The sequence below is a fragment of the Dipodomys spectabilis genome, unplaced genomic scaffold (genome assembly GCF_019054845.1).
Source record: "Dipodomys spectabilis isolate Male_0828 unplaced genomic scaffold, ASM1905484v1 ptg000096l, whole genome shotgun sequence".
Taxonomy (NCBI): domain Eukaryota; kingdom Metazoa; phylum Chordata; class Mammalia; order Rodentia; family Heteromyidae; genus Dipodomys; species Dipodomys spectabilis.
The window spans coordinates 18484435-18498066 of NW_024870773.1; the positions used below are offsets into that span (position 1 = coordinate 18484435).

Here is a 13632-nt window from a genome sequence, read left to right on the forward strand (position 1 = left end):
CATGGTGTCTTACACAATCAAGATGACACATTTAAGCAGGGACCAACTTTATAGTCATAAATGCTTAAAGGAACTAGCATTTTTGTACTCTTCTTTGGAGAATTACTTTGTTGTTTTTGAAAAAACAACAAAAACTGGCTTTGTCTTTCCCTTTATTTACATTTTGCCTTGTGCCAAATGTTGGTTTTATTTACGTATACATTTAAAAAAGAAACACTTGCATCTTGGAAAGAATTTGATCATTCTCTTTCCCCAATCTTCCCTCCCTCGTGCCACCCCCTCCCTCCCAGAAAAGAGAAACACATCCTTAGCCCTCTTCCCCCACTAATATAATATAAGCAGTGGGTTTTCAGAGGCACACTGATGAAGGCTAGAGGAGATTTAGAACAGAATTGTCTGCAGCAGTCAGCTCTGATCTGTACAGATTTGGGGTTGGTGAGATTACTATCACTGAGGTGTCTAGCGTTCCGGGGAGAGAGCCACCTTTCCTCCACCTCACCAGGCCACTCCCTCGCTTGCCAACCTGACTAGAGTACAATCTTGGGACCAGAAGGGAGCTGAAACCAGAGGGAGGAGAGCTTAAGCACCTGCAGGGAGAAAACTCATTGGCACCAGGTGCTCTGTGGCCTGCAGCAGGCAGAGCTTATGTGTCAGGAAAGTTGGAAGGAGCTAGAAGACATAGGGAGCAAACATTGGCGGACTCTTTTAAGAGCACTTTAAGAGCAGTCTGATTCCTGAGCAGAGGAATGGGCAGAGGCCTGTGGCTTGATGGAGAGGGCATGTAAGGGATAGGCAGGTCCTCTTTGTGATCTCTGGCATTGACTGACAGTGGAAACACAGCTTACTCATGTGTTCATGCAGAGGGAGTGTGGATCTGTATGACGTTGTGACTTTGGCATCAGGGACTTGAGTAAGGAGAGGCGCCCCCCACCTGGCTCCAGACTGAGAACTTCCTTTTGAGCACTTGGATATTCTTCTGTTAGTTTTAATAATTAAAGCTGCTGCTGGATTCAGTGAACTTGTAAATGTAAATGACTTTTCTATATGTATCTATTGATGGACAGAACACGGAGACTTACTGTTCCTTTTCTTGAGAGGTTGCCACCTTTGAAAAGGAGATCATTTTCTAAGAGCTTTGGACTTGGGGGTAGACAGAAGGACCCCCTCCCCTCCAGGTCTGTGGCTTTTCCTCTTAAGGTTGTAGTAGCAGATTTTAGTGAGCCTTAGGAGGTGTAATGTACGTGTGTGCTCCACATTCATGGGGAAGAAGGGACGGGAGGTGTTAGAATAAATGAACCTGTGTGGTCAAGACTGTGAAATGAATGTCTCAGCAAACACGCCTCAGGAGGCCGACTGTTACTTAGTACTTAGGTGAACCATAGGAGAAAATGATCAGTCTTAGAAGCAGTAGAGAATGTGGTTGTACATAAATCAAAGGTATCTGGGTGTGCAGTTTCCTCTTTCCCCAAATCAGATATTCACTTAGGTGGAATCGACTGTATCTTTTTACACAACATATAGAAAAAAAACATACGTGAAACAGTGAGGTGTGTAGATGCATCACCAACACAGAATGACTACCAACAATACAACACGCAGAGAGAGAAACAAGTATTAGGAAAATGGTTTAATATTGGAGACAGAAGCAAAAAACTGCATCACACAATAACATACATTACAAAAATAAGTTTGACTGTTTCAACTACACGGTTATGTTCACAATGAGGACAGAAGAATCAGAAAAAACTTTGATCTAAACAGCAAAAAAGCAAACCCCTAAAGTTTAACTAATACATTTATCCACTTAAAGAGACTGAGTACTTCTAAATCTAATTACCTTATTGTGTAACTGCACAATACAGAATAAAAAGTGAAACTTACCGCTGTATTTTAAGACAAAATTCTAATGCTAGATATAAGCAAAGGGGAAAAAAAAATCAAGCCAAAGTTTTTAATTCTCAAAAGAACTTTCTTTCTATCGACCAGAAATCAAACTTGAAATCAGTCATTGTCAGGTGGCCATAGAGTTAAGCCACGGAAATTTCCATTTTTTTTTTTAATCTCCAGTATAAAAAGTTCCACTGGTACAAAATGCATAAGTACAATCAGTTGTAGAAATAGGAAAGCCTGCATTTTTTTTTTGGCTCAAATTCCATCAAACAACAAAATCCAAATGCATCAATAAAACAGAAACAATACTCAAATGGTCTTACAGTTTCCACTATGTTGCATTAACTTTGGCTTTTCTCAGACAATATTTAAAAACTACTTTGTAATTCTAAACAAAATGATATTATTAATCTACAAACAACAATTTTCACAGCACAAAAACACAAATACAGTTTTTGTATGACATTATTCAAAAAGTTAATGAAACTACAGTTTTTTTTAAGATTTTATTTCTCTTTTTTAATTAGCACTTAAGATAATAAAAACAAACAGTAAAATGATTCCAGAGTAGCACAAGCCAAAGAACTATAACCCCTATGGTGAAAGAAAGAGGAACTTGTTACGCCTTTGAGGACTGCCATTTTACCACAATTCTCTAATTTAGTTTAAAAATGACTATTTCTACACTTGATTTTTTTAAAAAAAGCAGTTTCCCTGTGTTTTGTCTTCTGGCACAGGCCCTTTGCACCCTTGCAGCTTTTTCCTTTTGATACTAAAAGATAAAAGGACAATTTGTCACTGAGGAGGGTTATTTTTCTAACAATGAAATGTGCAAAGACCAAACAAAACAAACAAAAAATTCCCCCCATTTTTGCCTGCAAAAATCAAATGCTCAAGTAGAAGTGCCCACCCCGAACCTGTCAACTGTACTTGGGTTTCCTCCGGGGGAGATGCAGGTGAGTTAAGAGGGTAGTTTGCTTCAGTGAAAAATAATGAGAAAAGAGTTTTTGAGATCTATGTAATTGATAAATGACTAGATTTGATTGCTAATTTTGTGTTTCTATGTGTGTATCTACACTCCACCATCTATTAGGTATATGAGAGACATATGTGAGATCACTTTTGTTACTAAGCTGAGTGCTGCAGGAAGTACAAAATAGCCCTCAAAGGATGAAGGAAGGCCCCGGCAGTAGTAAACACGTGTGAGAATAGTACAAATCATTTCATTAGAAGTGCATGTGCTATAAGAAGGAAACTTTTTTTTTTTTTTTTTTGCATCATTAGAGGCTAATCCTTTCCATCCCAAGGCTATCACATCCACACATATTAAACCAAACAGGGTGGGTGAGCAGGAAAAGAGCTGAGACCAAGATGCTTCCGGGGCCTGCTTTCAGGAAAGCTGGAGTTCCTGTTGGGGCTGTAGATATGCCCTTAACGTTTGTCAACTGTTTGTACAGTCAAAGTCAGAGTACGCTTTAAAAAGTGGCTAAGTAACTGTGGTGAAGCATCAAGCTCTGTTTACATGGCCAGTCCCTACGTATGCTCTGTTAAACTAGAAAACTCAAAAGGCAGGGACAGGACCAAGAGCTTCTCACTGCAGACACCAGGCTCACACAGCTGTACCCACGGGGTCAGGGCCCGCATCACAATGGCTGACTGAACATTTAGGAGTGTTCAGTAAAAAAGTAAGATTTCTCAAAAAGACCATTTCCCTCCCTCCCCCACCCCCCGAAGTCATTTACCTACAAGATGTACGAAAAATACCACTCAACAGAATCTCAGAAAGCTACCTACTGCCCCTCTGGGCTTGTCCAGTAGACTGTTGTTAATTTAAACTTGAGCGGAGCGCAGAACATCAGGAATTCAAATTCCAGCAGCACATTAGGAAGTTAAAATAAAAGACCAGAAATAAAGAAGTTGGTATAGGAAAAAAATTAGAGTGTTTTCCTCTCTTCAAATTTGTCTTGTGTAATTGTTTTGTCCTTTCCTTTCTGGATTTCAATTGAAGGGCAAAATAATAATAATAAACTTAGAAGATGTGTGGGAAAAATTCCAAATTAGAAACACCCCCAAACAAACTGAAGTGATGACAGTATAAAAAGTTACCAACATTCCAGATAGCTCTGGGTAGAAAGGGTTAAAGTTCACAACTTTCTCACCTTAGAGGTTTCCATGTATTATGAAGAAAATACATTGTGAGGCTGCCTTCACAGCATTGATGTGCAGAGTGGTTAAAAAGTGAGACATGGGCACTTATACAATGTCTTACAAAAACATCATAGAGAAGTAACAAACAATAACAATTCCAGGCAACAAGACCACAGAATAGCAAGTTAACAAACTTTTAACCTTTTTTTTTTTTTAAATATTAGGGATTTATACAAAACACATAATAAAATACCCATGTTATCAAATTACTTCTCACAAGAAACACACTGAAGCTCTAGGAAGGAAGTACCTTTGGAATTTGGCACTATATATTTTCACTTTTTTTTCTTTGAAAGAAAGAAAAAAACATCACATTTTGCTGAACACAAACACATCTAAATAGTCCACACAAAAAAAATGACATCAATGCTTCACAAGCCAACACAAAACTTATTCTGGAATAGGTTTTTGTTTTTTTTTTCCTCACATGAAATTATTTTTAAGCAAACAACTTTTTTTTGAAATTCTTTTTTGTTTTAAGTAAACCAATTCTAAACTTGTCTTATCGACAAAGAACATTAAGACCTTAAGACTCATGATGAAACCACAACTTAATTCACAGAAGCACCAACATAACACAGTTTACAGTAACCTTTCTCCTGTACATTGAAACAGTATAAAATATAGGTAATTTCATGTGCATTAAACCATGGATTGTCTAACTGTGAGTCAGTTCAGCAAAAGGTGACACAAATAGGTAGCATTTGCCCCAAAACAGGGTAAATATTTTTCTTATACTAATCTACAAAAAGTGGTTCTATATATATATCTTAATGAGAAAGTGAGCCACCTAAAATGGCCTTATCAAAAAACTTTACACTGCCTGAAAAATGTAAAAACTATTACAGACCTCTAGAGACTTAAAATCAGACAGTTTTTTTTCTCAAACTGTTTTTGGAAGTAGTCTGTTAGAAACCAACATTCTGTGTCCCTGGACACATATTGCTATTGTTACCAGTGACCGGGAAGAATGCCAATCCCTGTATAATACTTTCAAGTCTGTTTTATGAAAAGAAAAAAAAGAAAAACATTTTTGCCACAGGTTTTTTTTTTCTATAATTTGTCTAATAATTTCAGTCTTGCATGAAATGCAGCAATGTTTTTCACATTTGACTTCCCAGAATTCATAGCTAGGTGAGGTCACATGCAAATTTCAAAGGTCAAACTAGATCAAAGGTCAGTAGGAGAACCAAATATGATGTGAGGTCAGAAAGACATCAGAAACAATGACGGGACGATGAAACTTTTTTGAGACGCCACAGGGACATGCTAGGCAAACGATGAACTAACGGGCATGAAGATGTCTAGGGAAAAAACAAGGAAGAGTAAAAAGTTACACAGAATCTATGCAGCAGCAACAAAATCACTTTTAAGGGTGCAGGAGAAAAACTAATGCAAATCTTAGGTCTTTAGGGAGTCTATGAGCCATTCACATAATTTGCATTTCTTACACTCTTTTTTCCACAGCACAATGAAACCCCAAGAGAATCCATCTGGAGAGAGTGAGAGGGGATGGATTCCATGTGTTTTGGGGTGAGAGACTGGCAAGGGTCAGGGAGAGGGTCCAGTTTCAACGAAGGTGACATATGGGGAAGTCAGACGACTGAACTGTAAACTAGATAATGGAAATTACAAACAAAATAATCAGACAGATACAAACAACGAGAGGATAAAGCATGAACTTTAGGTGTAGGGTTCAACGGCGACAAAAGCCCATTCCTAGAACAATTCCTCTAGAGACTACTTCAGAAGGTTCTAGCTAGACAGAGAACTGCTCTTTAGGTATCCAATAAGTTAACAATAGGCATAAATAACTTCCATTATTTCTGAGGCAGTAAAAATTTTGTATAAAAATAGAAATGCTTTTTTTACAAATAAAATTTACAGGCCTGTGGCTTTCTTTTTTATTTATGTATTATTTATGTATTTATTATTATTAAATTTATCTTTCAAGAAACATCAAGTATTTTCACTCATTTTTATTTTATTTTTAAACCCTGTAGCTTTAAGAAACAGATCTCTAAATCTTTTTTTTACATTAATCCTTTCTAAAAACAAAAATAAAACAATAACAAAATAGACAACCAGTGTAATAATCTGACCAATGTCATGTTTCTTTGAACCCTAAAATAAAATCCTACTTATTAAAACAAACCGATGTAGTGGAAAGACGTTTTGTGTTGTTTTAAGTGCTTCTCCTGGCTTCTCCCTCTGCTAGGCCACCAACTCTACACGCTGGGGGCCCTCCAGAGGGGCGGGCGCGGACAAGGAGGGGTGAATTCTCCAGGCAGTGCTCTTGGGGCACCAGTGGTTTCAGAGTTAGAATTGCACATTAGCGTTTGTTTGCCTTTTTAAATTCTCAAGATGTCATTTATTTGTGTATGTTTTTCTTTAAAAAAGCAAAAATGGAAACAAAAAAAAAAGTAAAAGGAGATTCAAATTGCAAAACAAAGGAAAATACAGTGGCACAACTGGAGGAGGAACTTAATAGAAACAAGGTAGCCCAAGTTTTAATTATGGCAAATGGGGTAGAGGGGATGGGTAGGGGAAAATGGAGGCCTTATTGTAAAAATAACTGTCTCTCTTGGTAAAAGTTGGCAATGTGGTCCTCCTCTTTAGGCCTTCCCTGTTGAGAACAGGCTGGCTCATGGGACTTACCCTAAGAAAGCTAAAATAAGAGCAGGGAGCCTCTGGGGTTAAGATCAGTAAGGTTTGCTGTCATTTTTGGAGCGCTTCAGCTGCACCTTCAAGCGTTTCATGCCGATCTGAAAGCCATTCATAGCCTGGATTGCAGCTTGTGCAGAGACTGGATTGTCATAGCTAACAAAACCTGGAAAACACAAAAGGGAAAGAGGTAGTCAAGATGGAAGGGAGCAGAGAAGGGGGATCAGGGATTTCGGGATTGGCTGACACAGTGCAACTGCAACTGAGAATAGGTCCAGTCACATGGTCTCAGTTGAGCTCTGCTAGACTTAGGGTGTGCCTCGAGTGTTAGGGGGAGCATGGAAAATGTCCACCAAGGGAATGAAAGAGCTAGTCACAGTGATAATTTGTTAAGTATGACAAAACTTGTCAGAAAACTGAATCTCAAACTCACTTGTGAATGAATTTAGTCTCTTTAATGCTTTCAATTCACATTTATGCTTTAAAATCCATTAGAGTTCTTTTAGAAAAAAATTCCAGGTACATAAATAAGCACTTGTCATTTAAGCAGTGTCATAAATATTACAGGGCTCAAAGGCCTCCCAGAAAACTCACATGTCTCAACCAAGTGAGCATAGAGGCAGGATAGTTAAGGGAGGGGCTGGATAACAATGTGTGTAAACTCCCAAGACCATGACTGTCTTTCAGGCCAAATTTTGTATACAGAGACATATATACCCACAGACAGAGTCCACACCTGTTCGGCTATAGGATGAGTTGTTTAGTGAATACACTGAATTAGAAAAAAACGTGAGTTTTAACATCCTGTAGTTACTACTGAGACAGAAAAGCCTTTTTCTCTGGCTCAGGAGCAGCCGTCTCAGCAAATTCTCAGTTATGTTTGTATGCAATAACAACCAGTATTCTGTTTTTCAAAGACAAAATGATGCTCGGTATGTTCTCTCAGAAACAGGAATTCTCATATGTAGTTTAACAATAGAGGGTAAGGCCTAAGGCAGGGTACAGGCAAAGCTTTCGTTAATGCTGAGGGAAGTGGTGAGCTTACACATTTCCTACTGACTTTTAGTGTTGAAAGAAAACTATTATTCAGATTTAATTTCAGTTCTGAACATCAGCTGTTCAGAAGGTTATGTACTAAGTATCTCCATATGCTACTGAAGTTTAAAGAGAAAATTCCATTACAAACAAGAAAAGGACATATATACTTTGAGAAGAGTTCTCAGCCAATAAAAATAAAAATAAAAAATTTAACTCCCAATATAGTTTCAAACCCAAGATTTTTGCTCTAATTTTATTTATCTTCTCTTTTCTCCTGCTCTTTATCTAGAAGTAGTAAGATGATTAAAGAATGGAAATGGATCAAGAGTGAGAGGAATAACAAAACTGGGTAAGAAGAATGATGAAAGAAATGGGTATCATTTAATGACTAGCAATCTAGTAACTGGTGGCGTGAAGAAACTAGGCTGTATCACTGAGAAACCAGGGATGTAAGGTTTTTTAATAAAAATGGAAAATACAGCCCCTAATGCCAAATAACTGTCTGTAGATTCTCACAGCTACAGCTTATTGTATTGGTTAAAGTAATCTGTGAACTACTATGGTGTCCTATCATAAGTTGGTACTGGGGACTGAATTTGTCCACAGGCATGCTAGGCAAGTACTGTACCATTTGAGCCACACCGTAGATCTGGGGTAGTCCCCTCACAAGGTCCTATTCCAGTTTCCAAATAAGCTTAGGATTATTGAGCTATGAGAAATATAAAAGTCTGTCCCAAAACCTTGTGTGAGAGGTGAGCTCACCCTCATACACATGTACACATACTGTGAAACAACTTGTTTTCTACTTCAGTCATGGTCCATTACAGAGGGCTTTATATAGGTCCCACAGCAGTAGCAGGAGTATAATAGGTTCAGGTGGATAGCCTTTCCACTGGGGTAAAAATGGTGCCTTGAAATGGTTGACTTACTAATTCCTTAAACCAGCAAGCCTCAGACTTCCCAGGACGATGGCACAGAAATTAGAAATGAAAATGTATTAGGAGCTAAAAAAATTTTTCCTGGGCTTCTGAGTTTTTAGCTATCTGAGAACCACTCTATCTTAGATGTGTTTTTCTTTATAACATACACTTGTATGTATTTTTTTCTAGTCCATATCTACCTTATGGTATCTTTACTGTCTACTACCAACAAGGCCAACCAGGACAAAAAGTTAGCAAGACTCCATCTCAGTTAACAAGCTGGTATAGTAATAATGTAGGTGTAGGTGAGAGATTTATGGTCTTACCTGAAAAATAACTAGAGCAAAAACAGGGCTGGGGCATGACTGAAAGAGTACCTAGCAAGGGCGAGGCCTTCAACCTAAGTGCCACCAAAAGAACCCCCTCCCCCAACAGACAAGAAACCCCAACCCATCCTCAAACAATATAACAGCACATGATTGAGTCTTCTGTACTCAGGAAGCAAAACAAATGCCACAGGAAGCAGCTGCTTAGGACATGGAAAACTGAGGTTTCCAGTGTTTGGATGACAGTTACACACTGCTGTGTGCTCTATCCATAAAGCCCCTGGCCAGCCTTACAATGCCACCAATATTGTATGAAGCCAGGAACATTTGGGTGTGTGAAGCTGCAATGTGGCAGAAGCTGACCACATCCATGTCATAATTTGTACGAATGTATGGATACTACAGTCTTTGTATAATCAACTTTTGTAAGATAGTTAAAATCTTATGGCTTCATGAAACAGCTGCTACTCTAAAATGAAAGGTTATTATTATTATTTTTTTTTGTCAATTGTGGGGCTTGAACTCTGGGCTTGGGCGCTGTCCCTATGCTCTTCAGCTCAAGGCGAGCGCTCTACCGCTTGAGCCATAACACCACTTACGGTTTTCTAGTGGTTAAATGGAGATAAGTCTCACGGATTTTTCTGCCCGGGCTGGCTTTGAAACGTGATCCTCAGATCTCAGCCTCCTCAGTAGCTAGGATTACAGGAGTGAGCCACCAGCGCCCAGCTGAAAGGTAATTATATATATATATATATATATATATATATATATATATATATATATATGCATATATATGCCACTTAATTGTACAGCTTTGAATATTACCTAATAAAAGGGAAATTCCCAGATTCCCTTTTTATATGGCCCTTCAGCTTTATTTGATGAAACTTCACTCAAATCTGTTTATGTGGGTCCAGAAAAATCAGGAAATGCCGTCACACAGATAGGTCCTATTCTGACTCCTCACTCAGAAACCTACTACAAAATTCTAACTAGGTTTCTTTTGCATACCAAAGCACTTGCTCAGATTGGTCTGTTTATCAATGAAGACTTTAGCAGAGATAACATTTCCAAAAGGCATGAACATCTGCAGAATGTCCTGGTCGCCAAACTCCTGTGGAAGGTGGTAAATAAAGAGGTTTGCCCCCTCTGGACCTAAAGGGAAGAAAAAATCAGAGTAAGGTTCCCCTCAAGTCTGAGTTTCCAAAGCCTCCTCTTAGGAACACTTTAATAGGCAGACTAAGCATTCTGCTCTCTGTTATAAAAGAAAAAAAAAACAAAACCAAAAAACAAAACAGATGGATAAATGTCAAGTGCTGACTGGCATGTTATTCAAGAAAGCACTCATCCTTCAGATTTTTCTAATTTCCAGAGGGATATTAGCTATGAATAGCTTTCTTTTCACAGTCTTCTCTGTTCCACAAATATTGATGCCCATCAGCACAATCAAGTTCTCTTCATGGGGTGAACATGGTAATAGTAGGCAGGATAGGGCAGGGAATCTAGCCATGGGTTTTTCCCTGGGTGGCCATGCTTTTCTCGGATGTGTACTCTCAAAGGAGGAGGAGTGTTCTGTGTATTCTAAAAAAATTGTAGCAATTTAGAATAATGAATCTGGCAGTCATGCTACTCAGTTTTCTCAGTCATTTGCCCACTATCCAGCCAGTTTTGATTTGCTAAATCTCTTAACACAGGGTAATAATTCATCTTTATTTGAAATGACTGGCAATGAGTCAACACATGGAGAGAAAAGGTAGCTAAGAGTCTCACAACTTTGGTAGAATTGTACTGCTGGGAATTCACCTTGGAAAATGGATGAGGTGGATGAAGAATCTTCTCAAAGACATTGATCTAAGCTAAGTTCTTGCTTTTTTACCCATCATTTCCCAGAAAACACTAGAAACGAAGGCAGAATAAGGAAGATCTTAAGCTATACTAATTGGAGGGGGATAAACTCTTAAGTTTCAATCTCTATTTTACTCTCTGAATTTAGACATTCATCATCTATCTAAACTTACAAGAAGGGAACTAAAGAACTGGACAAAGAACAGGGCAGAGATGCCACTTGGACAATGGGAAGTAAGAGAGCTCACAGAACTGGGAAGTAACTTCTGCGTCTGGCTCAAAGAGCTGCAGCTGTCTTTCAAGGGAGAGGAACCAGGTCTACCCCATTCTACTGTGAAGCTTCGGGAAAACAGGCTGCAAAGGATTCCCCAGGGATGGGAAAAAGGTATCTGTGTGTGGGATGAAGAAAAATAAAATGGGGATAAAAAGAAGCTTTGTAAGAAGTGACTAAACCTTTTTGCAAAGAATGTCCAACCAACTTTCTTTTACTGCCCCTACAAAGTAAGTCACAAAAAATGATGTACATTTTTACTGAGAAAATTTTGTGAGGCAAAACTTTTTGAGACACAAGTGTTCCTCATTTAAAAAGGCACCTATTAAAAATGCACTTATACCACTCCTTTAACCGTCTACATCCAGTGCAAGGGAGAGTTATGTTTTGAATGGACATTAACTAAAGCCTAATGAGACCCTGGTTTTATATGAATGGATGCAAAAACCAAAACACTGGAAATGGATGTTTTGTTGTAAGTGCCACTGTGCCAAGTACATCCTTTGCTATCTATCTATCTCTCAAATTGGTACCACCCAATTTAATGTTCCCTTTAAATAAAAGACCTAAAAGAACAGATGAGGATTAATGGGACTCGATTGCAAAGCCTGAGTAGACCATACCATTTTAATGCCCAGGACAGATTATGTATTTGACTTAATAATCCTGTTATTCCAGAATGCTGTTTTCTGTCTGAATCTTGGCCAGAGATAGCCAGAAAAGCCAGATGTAGCTTTGTCTTCCTGCCCATCATTTCCCCAGGGTGATGATCTCTCTGGCTCCCTGTCCCGCAATGTCCTATTTTTTCATCATTCCAAATCAGATTTTTCAAATCCCTTTAATTTTTAAAATTAAAACGAGACTAGGTAATTTCATGTGCAAAACCTTTCTTATGTGTATCAGACTGTTGATACCAAAATAATAACCTCTTCTCTCAATTCCCTTTTTGAGAATTCCAACTGGAGTCACCTTCTTCTTTATCTCTACCAAAAAAACCAAAAAACAAAACCCAAAACCAAACCTCTCCACAAGTCATCCTTTCGTCTGATTTCTCCTAGCACATGTCATAGTAGCTGCGGAAGGCTTTCTGTTACACTGCTCATGTCACATGCTCTGTATTCTCCAAGGGCACTTGATGTATGTAGCACAAATACTTTGGAAGGTCAAAGCTGTACTCAACACCAGCACTGACTGGCGCTCTGCCGGGAAGCACTCACTACCTATGTGTGACTTGCTTCCTTCAAGTAAAGGGAGATGGGAAGGTATGAGAGTGGTCAGACAAGAATGACAAACATAGGGTGGCTATAATCTTTCGGGAAATTTAGCTGGAGAAAAACCAAACCATTACTTTGCAAAGCTAGACTGGCTCTTGTTCCCGTGGAGGGAAAGCACACCACGTATGTGACTAAATATCTCAGGTTGCCTTTCAGTTCTGTCTAAAGGATAGAACTGTTGAGCAGGAAGTCTACTAGTGTATTTAGTATTTGAATTCATTTTTTTCTGGTATAATTTGCCTTTGAAATAACATTCTTCTTAAGCTACTATTAGGTGGGTTAGAATCTTGAGCTATGTTAATGGGGTGAGAGGGTAATCAAAAGAGACATATGAGAAGGAGAGATGATGAAATCCAACAAAACAGAACTCATCATTGCCACCAAACATAAACCTTAAACCAAGCTACCATGATACTGGGAGTTCAAAGACTTGGAGTGATTTTGAGTTGACTATATATGTATATAAAATATATATCGTATATATATATATATATATATATATATATATATATATATATATTTGCCAGTCCTGGGGTTTGAACTCAGGGCCTGGGCTCTGTCCCTGAACCTCTCTGTGCTCAAGGCTAGTGCTCTACTTGAGCCACACGACCACTTCTGGCTTTTCTGTTTATATGGTATTGAGGAATCGAACCCAGGGCTTCATGCATGCTAGGCAAGCACTCTACCACTAAGCCACATTCCCAGCCTGACAATAATATTTTTCACATTTGTAAAGCTTTAAAACTCAACACAAAGAAATTTAGAGCAGTGGTCTGGGTGAAGCAGTTCAGAAGAACGCTTCAGGGCCCAGTAGTAGTTCTTAAACTACTGCTTTAAGGCTATGCTAGGTAACCATGAGGAGACCGGCATTCTGTTCTCTAAAACCTTGTGGGAGAGATAGCTTTGTGGGTTCTGTCTCAGTGTATCATTTCTCAGGATCCCTCCTGCCCTGTCTTGTCACTGTGATAGTCAGATGCCAAGGGGACCAAATAAACACATGCTTTTATTGGAGGAAGACCTGGGGTGCTTATGATGCACCATCTTTTTTGCATGCCTGGTGAACCACAGTTGTCTGAACATTTAAGCACACTTAAAAATCCTACAAATAACTGTCACAGCGGAGAGTATAAAGAATGTTGGAGTGTTGAAAAAGAACATAACTTCCTATATTTTTCATTTAAAATTGGTTATCAATC

The 13632-nt window shown here is 38.6% G+C and overlaps 1 protein-coding gene across 9 annotated transcripts in view; it reads right to left on the reverse strand.

The window, feature by feature from the left end:
- Window positions 1-1612: 1612 nt before the first annotated feature.
- The window catches only part of Celf2 (CUGBP Elav-like family member 2), a 307380-nt gene continuing 295360 nt past the window's right edge, over window positions 1613-13632 (reverse strand). For 6 of the 9 annotated variants that reach the window (XM_042686052.1, XM_042686050.1, XM_042686051.1 and 3 more), the window contains 3 exons: window positions 10058-10201; window positions 6757-6928; window positions 1613-5402 (listed from right to left, as the gene is read on the reverse strand). In XM_042686052.1, the coding sequence (XP_042541986.1) occupies window positions 6801-6928; window positions 10058-10201 (272 nt within the window). In that variant the 3' untranslated portion in view covers window positions 1613-5402; window positions 6757-6800. The remainder of the gene's footprint in view (window positions 5403-6756; window positions 6929-10057; window positions 10202-13632) is intronic. The other 3 variants (XM_042686057.1, XM_042686056.1, XM_042686055.1) reach the window with 1 other exon arrangement.